This window comes from Mustela nivalis, assembly GCF_964662115.1.
Source record: "Mustela nivalis genome assembly, chromosome: 3".
NCBI classification, from domain to species: domain Eukaryota; kingdom Metazoa; phylum Chordata; class Mammalia; order Carnivora; family Mustelidae; genus Mustela; species Mustela nivalis.
In genome coordinates, this window is record NC_139022.1 from 139,519,769 (window position 1) to 139,534,931 (window position 15,163).

At 42.3% G+C, this 15,163-nt stretch overlaps 1 protein-coding gene and 1 long non-coding RNA gene across 3 annotated transcripts in view; one reads left to right on the plus strand and one right to left on the minus strand.

Moving 5' to 3' along the window:
• Positions 1-568, minus strand: part of HMGXB3 (HMG-box containing 3) — a 45,341-nt gene extending 44,773 nt beyond the window's left edge. For both annotated transcript variants that reach the window (XM_082726277.1, XM_082726276.1), the window contains exon 1: positions 44-568. In XM_082726277.1, the coding sequence (XP_082582403.1) occupies positions 44-566 (523 nt within the window). In that variant the 5' untranslated portion in view covers positions 567-568. The remainder of the gene's footprint in view (positions 1-43) is intronic.
• A 58-nt stretch (positions 569-626) lies between these two features.
• LOC309862429 lies at positions 627-6,938 on the plus strand. Its single transcript, XR_014310515.1, has 2 exons — positions 627-748; positions 3,377-6,938. It is a non-coding gene; the product is annotated as an uncharacterized lncRNA (long non-coding RNA).
• Positions 6,939-15,163: the final 8,225 nt, after the last annotated feature.

A 15,163-nucleotide genomic window follows, 5' to 3' on the forward strand; every position in this document is an offset into this window, starting at 1 on the left:
TTCCGCGGCACAGTGCAGCGAGGCGCTCGAGGGCGGGACTTACCCGGAGGAGCGTGCAAGGCGCGCGGCTCACATTCCCGGAGGCGCCCGGCCCTGGGGCTCGACGAGGGGGCTGGCCGGCGCAGTCGCGCTCCCCGCTGTCGGCGAGAGGCGGCTCCAGTCGTGACAGCGGCAACAAGGAAGTGGAGGCGAGGGCTCGCGCGCGCATCCCGGGGGCTGGAGGAGCCCCGGCCCCGCGGCCCCGCCCGGCGACACACGGCGCGGAGTCGCGACAGCTCCTCTCGCTCCCCCTTCTCGGAGTCGCGATATAGGGTCGTGGAGAGCGGGTATGGGAGCACAGGCTCGCTCCGCAGGGTCTTCACCGACGCCTGCCGAGGGCCCCGGGGGTCAAGCCCCGGGGAGCCCGAGGAAGACAGCAGGGACACGAGCGTCGCCGCAGCACCGGTTCGGCGGCGGCAGCGGCAGCAGCAGCACACCTCAGATCGCCAGGGAGACCCTTCCCGGCGGCCCTCGCGGCGCACCGGAAGCGGCCGGCTGCGCGTGACTGCGTGCGTCCTTTTGCGCATGCGCAACAGTCCAGCCCTGGTCGAGGGGCGGGCCCATAGGAACTGCTTAGAGGCTTAGAGGGGGCTGATAAGGCGGACGGACTGTTTCCGGCTAGAGGTTTCGGGAGGAGGAGGAAGCTGCGGCCGCCCGCTTTGGGACGCCCGGGCCGCTTAGCCCCGGGGCATTGCCGTAGGGCGCTCAGGTAACTGGGGCGGGGCTGTGCCGAGCGAAAGAGGTCGAGGCCCCGCCTCACCTCTCAAAGCCACGTCGGGCCCTAGGGAGCCCCAGCACCACCCTCTCAGCACAGTGTTCAAGGCCAGTCTCCAGCCCTGTCCAGTCTGTCCCCGCTCGTTCAGCGCAGGCTTCTTCTTGGTGCCGCATCAAGCCGTCCTCCTCACCCAATCCGTCCTTCCCGCCGTCCTACACACAGTTAGGCTAGTGAGTTCTGGAGTGATTCAACCTGAGCCGAATGACCCAAGTGGAGAGGCTCTGGAGTCGGACAAGAATAGTATGCCCTTTTCCCGCCAGTGTCACAGATCGTTCCACATTGGTACAAGTCCTTGCACGACCCTCACTATCTTGCAAATGTATTTTTCCAATCTGGGTACTTTTCTCTATGTGCCACTGTCACCAACCTCGTAGTCACCAGTATCTCCTCCTGGACTGATGGCGTTTCTTCCCACCTCCCCTCTTGTCGCTCTGCAGTCATTTCTCCACACAACAGGCGGATTGATCTTTTTGCACTGTAACTGATCCAGTCGCCCCCTGCTTAAAACCTTCTAGTGTCTTTTCATTCGCTTAGAATAAAATACAAGCTTAGCTTGACCTAAAAGACTTTGGTTTGTCTCTTACTTCATTCTCCTTCGATACCGGTAGTTCCCCGAACAGGGTGTATAGTACTCTGTAGTGTTCAGAACACTGGCTTCGTGCTGAGTCTCCTTGGATTTGCATCCAAGTCCTGCCATGTGTAAGCTGAATTAAGCACGTAAAGGAACAAATTAAGTTTATGAAGTCGATCTTCAGTAATGGTTTCCATCTCCTCAGTTGGTTCTCATCTCACTAAATGGCACAACCATACCTTGGGTTGCTCACTGCTCCAGCCAGAAATCGAGGATTTATCCTTAAACCCTCCTGCACCTGATATCTAGTCCATCAGCAAGATCTGCAAAAATAGAGCCCAAACTGGCTACTTCTTACCACAATCCGCTGTAACTCTAATCCAAGCCACCATTATCTCACATCTGGACTCCTAACTAGTCGCCTGCTATTTCCCTAACACCCTTCAATTCCATTCTTTACATAGCAGTCATCTTTCTCCTCGATTAAAATCCTTCAGTGGCTTCTCTTTGCATTCAAATTAATATATCCCAGCTGTCTGTGGCCTACAAGGCTAGCTTCCTTTTATCTTCAGATTTAGGGCCACCTCTTAGGAAAATGGATTTTACCCTTTAGGTTCTCCACTTTGCAACCAAAGGACTCCTTCTGAAGTGCAAACCTGATCACGTGATTCAAATAAACACACCTCTGTGGCCTCTTACTGTCCCAGGATCAAGCTAAAATTTTATGATTTGGCTCTTGTTCTCTTCTCCAAAGACTTTTTTTTTTTTTCCTGGCCATACTGTCTTGTTTTCTATAGTACTTGATTGCCTTTGCACATATTTCCTTCTATCTCATGAACTTCTAGTTGTTTGTACTTGAAGGCCCAACATCAATATTGTTTCCTCTTTGAAGTGCTCTGCCCTTTCATGTCCCACCCAGTTGATCATCTCCACAGCTCTATTCTAGTTCACAGTACTCTGTAACCTCTTTTATAGTTTTAATGCACTTTAGTGTTTGTCTTCCCCGCTTCCGTGATAGGCTTCTTTTTTTTTTTTTTTTTTTTTTTTCCTGATAGGCTTCTGAATGGTGGGCACTGTGCTCCATCCGTCTCTGGATGGCTGGTATTGAGCATAGTGCTTAGCACATAGAGGATGCCAAGAATGGATAGATAAATGTGTGGAGGTGGTGGTAGGAGTCAGCCCTTGCAAAGGGGCAGTCACAGCCTAAGGTCACAGCAGCTTCTCTTGTCCTGTGAGGACTCTCATGATAAAATGTCTTCGCAGACAGTTACCAAAACTGCTTCTGCCTGATCATGGTTATTTCCTTCATAGCCCTAGCACGCTTTGTAATTATCTCTTTTGGCTCATCTTCCTCCACTGTATTGTATATTTCCTAAGGGCAGGGACCTTGACTGTGTTGTTCATCACTGTATCCTTACCACTTAACACCTATGAACACCAAATGAGTAAAACATATTCCCACAGTGAAAATCCTTCCAAGGCAAATAGTGATAGAGCTTTAAAGACCTCATTTTGATGGAATATCCAGCAGGACTATGGAGTTACAGAAATGGCACTAATTCTGAGTCAAGAAATCCGAGGTCTGTGAGCTTGGGTAGGTCCCTTCTCTGAGCCTCAGTTTCTGTTATAAAATGAGCCAGATAATAATCCCTTTAATTTATACAGTGCACTACTATTTGCCAACATCTTTTACTATTTATTTTTTCAATCTATTCCCACAGTAGACAGAACAGACATTATTTTTACAGAAGCTCAGAAACTTTAAGGGAACTAGATTCTCTGTAAGGTCTCTCTTTTTTTTTTTTTTTCAAGCATTCTGTGAGTCTGTATAAGTAATCCCTACAACAAGTCAGTAGTATGAATCCTATTTTCTCTTGACTTTGGCCTTATATTATCATTTCCTAGTAGGATTTTGAAAAATCTGACCCACCTTTTAGAGGGAATCCATTATCTCTGGTTCCTGACAGGTACTCCACATTCTCTCTCCTCAGTTTTCTACACTGTGGCAAAACAAGCCTAGAGGAGGAACACACTCAGCCCTGGTAATTGTGGCCCAGCACTCATTCTGTGAATATGGCAAACAAGGGGAACAAGAAGCGTCGGCAGTTCTCCCTGGAGGAGAAAATGAAGGTGGTGGAAGCTGTAGACTCAGGAAAGAGGAAAGGTGATGTGGCAAAAGAATTCGGTATCACCCCTTCTACCTTGTCTACATTTTTAAAGGATCGCACCAAATTTGAAGAGAAGGTACGGGAGGCATCTGTAGGACCCCAGCGGAAAAGGATGAGGAATGCTCTCTATGACGACATTGATAAAGCTGTTTTTGCTTGGTTTCAAGAAATCCATGCCAAAAACATTCTTGTGACTGGGTCTGTCATTCGGAAAAAAGCACTAAACTTGGCCAACATGCTTGGCTATGACAATTTTCAAGCAAGTGTGGGTTGGCTGAACAGATTTAGGGATCGCCATGGAATTGCTTTGAAAGCAGTCTGTAGAGAGGATAGTGACAGATTAATGAATGGTCTAGGAATAGATAAGGTTAACGAGTGGCATGCAGGGGAAATTATAAAACTGATTGCTGACTACAGCCCAGATGATATCTTTAATGCTGACGAGACAGGAGTGTTTTTCCAACTGCTTCCCCAGCACACACTTGCTGCTAAAGGGGACCATTGTAGAGGGGGCAAGAAAGCAAAGCAGCGGTTGACAGCACTCTTTTGTTGCAATGCTTCAGGGACTGAAAAAATGAGACCATTGATTGTTGGTAGGTCAGCCAACCCACACTGTCTCAAGAACGTCCATTCCCTCCCTTGTGATTACCGAGCCAACCAGTGGGCATGGATGACGCAGGATCTGTTTAATGAGTGGCTGATGCAAGTGGATGCCAGGATGAAGCGGGCAGAACGCCGCATCCTCCTGCTGATCGACAACTGCTCTGCTCACAACATGCTGCCACGCTTGGAAAGGATCCAAGTGGGGTACCTACCCTCTAACTGTACTGCCGTCCTGCAGCCCCTGAATCTCGGCATAATTCACACCATGAAAGTGCGGTACCGAAGCTACCTCCTGACACAGATCCTCCTCAAGCTCCACAGCAGTGAGGACCAAGGAAAAGTGGACATCAGGCAGGCCATCGACATGATTGCGGCAGCATGGTGGTCAGTCAAGCAGTCCACAGTGGTGAGATGCTGGCAGAAGGCAGGCATCATCCCCATGGAATTGACAGATTCTGACACAGAAGCAGCAGCCAGTGAACCAGAGGTAGCCATTGAAAAGTTATGGCACTCTGTGGCTCTTGCCACCCGTGTCCCCAACGAAATACATTTCCAGGACTTTGTCACTGCAGATAATGATCTCATCATCGCTCAAGAGCTGATAGACACTGAGGTCATCCAGGGCATGGAGGATGCTGAAAATAGAGATGAAGCTGGAAGTGAAGAGGATGGGGAGGTATCTTTACCACTGCAGCCAAAAATCACCATCACGGATGCCATCTCAAATGTACAGAAACTTAGACAGTTCCTTTCCACTTGTGTAGGTGTTCCTGACACCATTTTTGGACAGCTAAATGGAATAGATGAATATTTAATGAGGAAAGTGACACAAACTCTTGTTGACTCCAAAATTACAGATCTCCTCCAAACAAAATAACATAGGCATTAATTGCTTCTTTTGACTTAGAAAATGTAGTTTATAAGAATAAAGTTTTTAGATAGGATATTGAACTTAAATTTTAAAGCAATATTATAATGACAACATTCCAGTCCTCTGAAATAATCAGGAAACTTCCTTGAATGAAATTTGACTAATATGTGGGTTTTCTTTTGATTAATCAAATGGTTTCAAAAGTTGTCTGCACCTTAGGATCTCTTGAGCATCTTTAAAAAAAATTTCTAAAGCCCAGGCCTTATCCCAGACCAATTAAATCACAATCTGTGGTTATAGGTCACAGGCATTAGCAGTTTGCAGAAAAATTTGGGAATTGCTGATTTGGCCAAAGGAAAATCAAGCACACGGTAGGAAGCCAACTTCTTACCAGTAAGTCTAGCTCAGTAGTTTCCAAATGTTAACTCACTTCAGAATCACTTGAAAGGCTTGTTAAAATCCAGATTGTTGGGCTCCACCTCCAGTTTTCTGATTCAGTGGGTATTAGGTGGGGCCCCAAAATTTGCATTTCTAACATGTTCTCAGGTCCTGCTGATGGCTAATGTGGTCCAGGATCCTTACTTTGAGAACCACTGGTCTAGCTGGATCCTAGTACTTCTCTCTTCAGCCAGCCGGCCATCCGAATACTCCCACTCACTATCAAAAAAGAAAAGAAGAGGGGGAAAAAAGCATTAGCACTTCTTATTCCAGATCTGTTAACTCCTTTCTGCTGAGTTGGTAACTCTAGAATCTTCTTAGCTTTTCTCTTGAGTGCTGCACCAACTAGCCAAGTAGTGAGCAGAGGTACATCTGTCTATACAGATTAGCAGGAACCACCTAGAGTAGGAACACATCTTGTAATGCTTATTAGTCAGACAGAGCTGGGGCACAGGGGAATACGAGGGGAATTAAAAAGGAGATAGGATACAACGTGGGGGCCTTGTATATCAGAAAATCCTGGGAAAAGACATATAGCCCAGTGCACCTCTCACTTTCCAGACAAGGTGAGAGGGAAGTCTGTGGGAGAAAGGACACATGTGACAGGATTTGGATCGTTCCCTATTTGGATTCTTCCACTTGTGAGTAATCCAGCCTGGACTTTGTGATTAACATGAAGGCACACTGTTTGCCTTTGCTAAAATTACTTCACCTTTATTCCTTTATGTTTGTCCTGCAGAGACATCTGCTAGAGCAGAGTTGATCTTAAGTTATTTAGAACAAAATCAATTTATAATCAGATTTATATTGAAGTTTTTCTCCTATAAAGAAGGCATTTTTAATATCCTTTATAACCCTAGTATCTGTTTCTAATATGCGAGATGAGTGTCTGTTTTATTTTTAGAAGATAAATACAGTACCTGTCAGTGTTGTAGTGTAGTTCCCCCACCCAGTACAGATTAATTTTGTGGTTATTTCAGAAACCCATAGAAATTCGGTTATTTTTCTTTCTATAATCATTTAACTGAAACCCATATAAAACAGATTAATCGTAGACTGCTTCCATGTTAAACAAAACAACAATTTTTTAAAAACCCCAGCAGATGTTTAAATGGATCTTTGAAATCTTATTTTGTATATTTTTCATTTTAGCAAACTAGTATAATTTGAACTAAAATAACTATACATATTTTAAGTCCTTATCACATAGGAGAGGAAAACTGTCTTCCGGCTAAGTCCTGTGGTTCCACGCACTGTCAGCACCTTTACTGCTGTCATTTTGTGTCAGGATTACTAACATAATTTTGAATTCCTTTGTTCACCTTTCTTCCCCTGAAGTGCATTTGGCACATAATGTTAAATCTCTTGACATCATGCCTTTTCCCCCGTCCAAGTGTCTGTGGTGGCTCCCAAATGCCTAAAATAAATAAATAAATAAAAGACTGGATTATTCAGTTGAGTTTTAGCACCCTCTAGAGTTGGTTACAACCTGCGTTTCCGCTTCCTTGCTCAGTACCATCAGCGCCGCCCCTGGATAAACCCCTGGATAGCTCACGTGCCTTCACCTGAATGCCTCTCCTGCTCTCCACCAAGGCCTTTCAGGAACTAACTGTGGAGTCCTCTTTCTCCCAGCTTTTTAAAAAGACTTCAGCACTGCTCTAGCCTTACCTCAGTTCCTTAGCACTTTTTGTCTCTACCACTTACCTAAGCACTTACATTTTTATCAGTATCCTGTGGCTCTTTGAGTAGACTGTAAGCTCCAGGGGAGCAAGGACCTTTGTAACCTTAATGGTTGCTAGCACTGTGCTGGGCACATCACAGGCACTTCAATAAACAGTTGTGCATAAACTGATACATACGTTAATGTGTCAACACCGCCTTTCTTTAAGGCTGAATGAACCATTGATTCTACTTGAAGATAGGGTAAGGCTGTCCTCTGTAAAAGAATTTGCAAATTTTTCCACAAATATCATTGCCTCAACTAGTATTCCAGTCCAGGTTATCTATCATCTGTTCTTTGATAATGAGGAATTCCAATATATAAAGTTAAGCCTATTTTTGTCCACATAAAGTCATTGTAGGATTTACACACACAAAACTTTGGTATGAAAGGCTTCGTTTAAGTGCCTTGCACATAGTACTATTTGGTAAATATGTGCTTAAACTTGTTTAAAAAAAGAAGTCTCACGTTCTTGACTCATTTAATGTATCATAATGAATTAGATCCCTATAGATGAAAATCATATCCAAAAGAGAGAGCGTTTACAGTCTGGTTTACATTGGCTAAACAAACCTTTGATTCTGTTGGGACATTAAGGTTTTATTTGTTTGATACTTTTGTTTTCTAAAACTAAAAGAAGATATTATCCCTTCTGAGTTGCCTGTCTTTGTCAGGCCCTCTCTGGCTTCTCCCTGATTCTCTGGTGCCTCTTGCCCCACTTGAGGATTTAGTTTGCCCCAGCTGACCAATCCTCTCTGTAGGCCAGCATTCCGGAACTAGGGACTTACCTCAGCTGAGCTGTTATGAAGATAAAAATATATACCTGACACAGACTAAGTTCTATAAATGCTATGTCATTAGTACCCATTCCTATTCGAAACTTTACAGGTGCTATCTAGAAGCAGGGACCTCCTTTTCTAGATCTCCCTTTCACTAACAGATCTTGGGGTTTAGTGTTCCAGAACCACCAAGGCTGATCATAAGACAAAACTCAAGTTTTCTTTGCCCTATTCTTAATATGGGCTCTTTCATTTAAAAGGGAGGAAGCTAAGAATTGTTGCCTGTTATTTGCCAAGCACCATTTTACTCCTTATCATTTAGTCTTGCCAATAAATTGTAATGCAAAAGTACAAATAGGCTCAATCAATGTATTTTAAAATTGCATACCTATTAACTGTTCATGCTACCAGAGGCCATACTTCTTTGAGGTGAAATGTGGTAGCATATTCTGGCCACCAGAGGGCAGAGAGAGATTACACAATAGACACAACTGGGCCAACCCGGAACACTTAGAAGCAGCCATGTTTAAATTCTCTGACAAGGTGGAGACTGAAAAGGAAAACAAGGAAAGATAGAAAAGACATAGAATGTGAATCTTGTTCAGGCAACTAACTAAGAAACAACTGTGCCTTGGACCACCTAATCCAACCCCATTACACACCTATCCCTTCACCAGGGACTTTTTCCAACGTATTGATAACCACAGGCCATGTAATTGACCCAAGACAGACATGCTCTGTAAATGAACCAGTTTTAGAGAAATAAATATCCACCAAACATATCCATGCTTGGAACTGATACCCACTGCTGGCCACAGAGGCTCTAAGGATGAAATGCACAGCCCTAACTTCAGGGAGTCCAGTTAGCAGATGAGATGGAGAAGGAAAAATGATAGAGTGGTAAATGCCATTTGAGAGAATATGCTGAGATGAGGTCCAAAGGAGACTCAGCATGAGAGAAGAGGAATTCAATAGGAAATGTTGCCAAGAGCAAGGGACTTTTAGTAAGAAGTATTTGGAAAGAGTAGAGACGTTTACACATATGGGGCTGGGAGGCTGTTCCTGGAAGAAAGAACAGCATATATAAAGGCCTGGGCATTTTAAAATGGCCCATTTGGGATCACCTAAGGTCAGAGGTTTATTGGTCAAGCAAAGGGATGTGTGACAGGACAAGATGCTGAAGATGTAAGCAAGGGCAACTTTTTTTTATTTGGGTTTTTTTTTTTTTTTAAAGATCTTATTTATTTGACAGAGAAAGACACACAGAGAGAGAGGGAACACAAGCAGGGGGAGTGAGAGAGGGAGAAGTAGGCCTCCTGCTGAACAGGGAGCCCAATGCGGGGGCTCAATCCCAGGACCCTGAGATCACGACCTGAGCCAAAGGCAGACACCTAACAACTGAGTCACCCAGGTACCCAAGGGCAAACTTTTTAAGGTCTTATTGGCTATAGCATTGATTCTGAACTTACTCTGGAAACACTGGAGAACCACTTAGAAGTAACAAAGGTTTTTTTTTTTTTTTTTTTTTTTTTAAAGAAATAATCGGTAACTAGTGTGGAGGCTGAGTTGTAGAGAAATAGATTAACTAGGTAGACTGTGGCATAGTCCTGAAGATAAATGAACACTGAGGGCAAGAAAGATGTTTGACTTGAGAGTCTTACCAGGTAGATGAATTTGAAGAGGAATATTCTAAAATCTTCCAAGTTTCTGGATTGAGTTGCTGAGTCATGCCATGATCAAGATGGGGTTAACAGGGGAAGAGAAGATGAGTTTGTATTCTATGTGAGGTGCTTCTGGGCATCCAGCTGTTACTGGACAGCTCTGGAGATTTATGTACAGACAGATATGCTGGCTGGTGTTCTAGAGAGGCTAGAAATCATGTTTGGCTGCCATCAGCACACAGATAACAAATCAATTGAGGCCATGGATGTAGTCATCTGGAGAGAGCTTATAATGCAAAGTATTCATGACATGGGGGGCCATGAACCAGCCTCTATATAAATCGTGTGTGTGTATACATACAAATGTGTTACTTCTCCAAGAAAAGCCATACTTTCATCAGGCTCAATCAGATCCGAAAATCCAAAGCTTAAGCAATGGTGCTAAATGAGGAGAGAAGAGGCCAAGGACACAAGCACTGAAAGGAGATGGGGAAGCAGAGCCCTCCAAGGTAGCTGGAGAGATGCCAGAGAATGAGTGTGTTGAGGCACCGCACACGGCTCCGGGTCCCACGTGCTGTGTGCACACATGGTGAGTATACAGGATGGTAAAATTCGAAGGGCCCTTCGAAGACCATTTAGTCCAACTCCTTTACCTGCGTACAAGGTGGCAGCTTCAACTTACTGATGGCGAAAAGATGGCTCAAAATTCACTTACCAAAATTCAGAGTTAGGAGTAGTAAAACATGAGCCAGTTTGGGGTTTTCTGATTCCCAAAATGTACAGAATAGTAGTCATGCAACATGAGAACTGGACAGGTACTCAAGCAATCTTGTGCTCCTCCCCACTTCATTGATGAAAAAATTGAGTTCCTGAAGGATTAATGTACTCACTCAGGACAACAAAGCAAAAAAAAAAAAAAAAAGAAAAAGAAATGCATTTCTTTATGCATTATGTCCTTCTATAAGGACAGATCCTCTTGTTATAGTTGGGAAAAATTAATGACTGAATCACTCTCCAAATGTAAAGCAATGGTATTCCAAAGCTCACTGGTAACCTACGTGCATTTCTTAGTTGTACTTAAATAATTTAGACACAGAGTAGTATTTTATTAGCATAACAGTTTATTATCAGAAATGAAATGACACCTCTAGATCTCAACACATATAGTATCTTACATAATAAACATGAATATATGCTCCCAAAAGAAAAACAGTTGCTATTAACCAACCCCTATCCCCACCTCCCACAACAGGCTGCAACCCATCAACTCATCCCAATCCCATAGGTTAAGCCTGATTTATATGGAATGGCATCAAGGCACTTGCTTTAATTAAAAAAGAGTTATGTGGTATAAAACATGTTCCTAAAGGTTATTAGCTGTGAATAATTTTTTTAAAGGAGCAGTTTACTTTTTGAGGGAATAGACAAAACTGAGAATTTATGTTCATTCATCTGTCTTGATTTGTATATAAAATTGCAAAGGAGACCAAAAAAACATAGTATTTTATATGGATTGGTTTGTTCTCACTGATTTTTGAGAAATCACAGCAGCATCAGAACTCAAATAGTAATTTCCTAACTGATCTGAATGGAAAAAGCATGAGCTTTCTGATTCCCAGTATCTTATTATTTTAGGGATGGGGATGAGGAAGAAGGGCAGAGAACTTCCCTAAAGTAAGTTCATTAAAGCTGCAGTTAAAAACCCTTTCTGGCTAAGGATGCTTGTCTATTTGCCAACTAAAAAGCCTTCAGTTAGAAAATCTTGTCATTGGTATTTTGTAATAAGATTATAATTACCTGGCCTTTTTCAGAGCCATAATTCAAGTCTAACAAAGGTACAAGTTTCCACTGTAGGCTTACAAACATGGTATCTCAAAAGGCATTTAGTGTCCTTCATTATTTTAGTTTTCATAACTCAATTTGTCCACATTTTATATCATGAACAGAAAAATAGAATACATACCTAAAAAAATCCACTCTTTAGTATATTGCTTATTTAACTTTTCCAACTGTAACATGTTTACTTAAAAAATGTTAGGTGCAAAACACTTTTAAAAATAATAGTCCTTGTCAGGATAAAAATTACCTTATAAAAATAAATCTTCCCCTACTCCCACATCTAAATTCTCCTTCACTAAAGTTACTAACATTTTTTTAAAAAACTAAAATGTACCTTTAACTTACAATGTTTCAACATTATTTCACCTTAATAATAACAAGCTATGATAAAGCAGTAGGCTTATTATTTTGGCATGTTCCTTTATAGTTTTCACTCTTTTTTTTTTTTTAAGGATTTTATTTATTTCAGAGAGAGCATGAGCAGAGGGAGAGGCAGAAGGAGAGGGAAAAGCAGACTCTCCACTGAGCAGGCAGCACGACACAGGGTTCATACAGGGCTGGATCCCAGGACCCTGAGATCGTGACCTGAGCCAAAGGCAGACACGTAACTGACTGAGCCACCCAGGCACCCTCCATTATACTTTTCATTCTTGGATTAACACTTGATGATTCCAATCTTGATTATCTAATGAAATCTTAATACAAAAGAAAAAAATCCAAATTAGTTCAATGCCTAAAAGCCTTCTGGATCTAATTTCCTCCTCCTCACAGTTTTGAAAACCCAGCTTTAAATTAAGGCATCACTAGAAGAGATAAAGAAAACAGAGGGAAAAAGAGAGAAGCCTCCAAGAACAGAAAAACGAAACAAAGCCTAAACCCTGCTGAGTGGGTTTTTGCCATTTCACTGTGGAATCATTCCCTGAAGAGACCAGGAGCACCCATGCCTCCTTCTTTGCCTCAGTTGCCAGTCTCCTATTCAGAACTCGGTCCAGGCTCAGCTTAGCCCCTCCATAAAGCATCTCCAAATGCCCCAGGTGCTACCTAGGAGAGTTACTGTATAGCCCACCTACTAGACTGAGTACCACAGTCCCAGGGCCCGGCCCAGGGCTCTAGACCCCTGCACGGGTCTCAGCAAGTATTGAGTTGTTATCTACATGGGTGCAGAAGGAACCTGTAGCTCATCTGTCGCAATACAGAGAGGAAAACAATTCCTTAATAACATTAACAAAGATCCCAGAGCTCAAATTTATCATCGTAACTTCCAGACTCCATTTAAGTTCCCAAGAAATACACTGCGTTTTTCTCACGTTTGTATTAAGAACAGGACTAACACCCAGGCAATGTGTTCTTCAGCAACAAACTGTTAGGAAAGTACGCCTGCAGAGAGTAACTGTTCGTTGAAACATATTCATTAGCATTAAAGTAGTCTAATGAACTCATCTAACATCTTGATACGTGTTTAAAGATCACCATTTATCATACTGGAAATTTACCCAAATTTGGGCTTCGATGACTACTATTGTTTTTTTATTTTTTTAAGATTTTATTTATTTATTTGACAGACAGAGATCATAGGTAGGCAGAGCAGAAGGCAGAGAGAGGAAGGGAAGCAGGCTCCTTGCTAAGCAGGATCAGGACCTGCGGAAGGCAGAGGCTTTATTTAACCCACTGAGCCACCCAGCCACCCCCCAATGACTACAATTGTTCAAAAGCTAAGTTGAACTATTCAGATTTCTTTTCCTTTGGTCCCACTCAAAAAAAAAAATTTTTTTTTCTCAACTAGACATTTGTTACTTTTACCACCATCGTAGGCTAGTCCCTCAGTCTATGCTCCAGAGTAGGTCAGTTGCAACTTTGCCCCAGCCCTGGGGTACCACATGCTCTTCAGCTCCTTCAGCTTTGGTGAATCTGCCCTCCCTTTCTAGAAACAGAACCCAATTCTGACTCTGCTGTCAAATTAAGGTGTGGCTCCTATTCTTCCTCTCCCTACTGCTGTGTGAGTCTCTGGGGATTGGATCCTACTCAAGTGGGTCCCTCTCGTTTCTCCCCCATTTGGTCAGAGGCTTTTTCAATGGTGTATTCCTTTCACTCCTCTTGAATGTTATCCTTTCTCTTTCTGTGCCCTGGCATACCCCACCCTTCTGGCTCTCAAAGTTTTAACCATCAAGAACGTAGACACTACATTTCAATTAAATAACCACTTGAAGATATTTGGAATTTTATACATTTGTTAATAAGCAATGAGAAAATGCTTCCTTTAGACTCTAAAGTTTAGGGTAAGCAAGATATTTTTGTATCCATAAAGTGTGTAAAGTATCAGCTATTAACTAAAGTCCAAGCCTCGAGCAAGAAAAAAAAAAATGGAAATAATGGTTTTGATGGTGAGTTAGATTTTGGTTTCAGATTTGATTTCTTTAAATACTAGCAATCAAAAGTATGTCAGTTTAGAAGGGCCTCAACCCAAGCAGAGAAGTGAGATAAATTCTAGTGAAATCTTAAATGTGTTTACAAGTGGATGCCAAAAGTAGATTCTTGTTTGCTTCCTTGGGTCGAAGAGGAACAAACTAGAACACAATTCAAGAATCTGCTAATCGGGGCACCTGGGTGGCTCAGTGGGTTAAGCCTTCGGCTCAGGTCATGATCTCAGGGTCCCAGGATCAAGTCCCACATTGGGCTCTCTGCTGAGCAGAGAGCCTGCTTTCCTCTCTCTCTCTCTCTCTCTGCCTGCCTCTCTGCCTTCTTGTGCTTTCTCTCTGTCAAATAAATTAAATAAAAATCTTTAAAAAAAAAAAAAAAGAATCTGCTAATCGCATGAACTTCCAGAATTGTTTATATCCTCATATGGACAGAGAAGTCAGGTCAAAGTCAGATCCTGTTCCTCCATTCCAAGGCATTTTCCAGATTGTTTGGACACTTTTTTTTTTTCTGTGCTAGTGTTTGCTAAATTATGGGGTTATCTTGAACATGTACTCATTTACTCTCTCTCACATGGCATTAGACATCTGTAATGGTCTGGATTCAAACCTGGTTTGGCAGGGTAGTTAAGAGGGATTAAAAACAAACATCTAACCAAGACACTGTGATTTCACTATTACTATTCCTAAAACTGGATAGAAAGGGCAAGTAGTGGCTAAAACCCAACAAAAGGTAGGAAAAACCCACAAATAACAAATAGCAGTTAATATTTCTGAAATTCTAGACTTCAGTTCTAAAAGGATGTCAAAATTTAGTACTTAGTATATTTAACCATGAAGTCAATCACTTCCAAGACAGAAATCTGCCTTTTTTTTTTTTCTTTGAGAAATAGCTTTGTTTTAATAATAGAAAGGCATTTTCCATGTAAACAGATGAGCAGAGTTCTACCAATAGAATAGCAACACTTGGGAGTTTTTGGAGCCAACAAAGAAGCTAAATATGTTTAAAGGTGTCCCACTCCAACAGATGCCCTACACATAGGGTTTGCTTCTCATAAATATATAAGTTGTTTAGAATGTAGTAGGTTAAAAAATGATTTGCATTTCTGTAATTATTATTTTGCTTGTGTTAGTGTGGCTAAATGTTTCAAGCTCACATAAATTAGTCTCCTAGTCCTAACTTTGGAAAACCTGGGTTTGTTGTTGTTTTTTTTTTTTTTTTTTTTTTTTGCCTATCAAGGTCCACATACAGAATGATAAGATTTTAATGTCCGACATTCTTGCT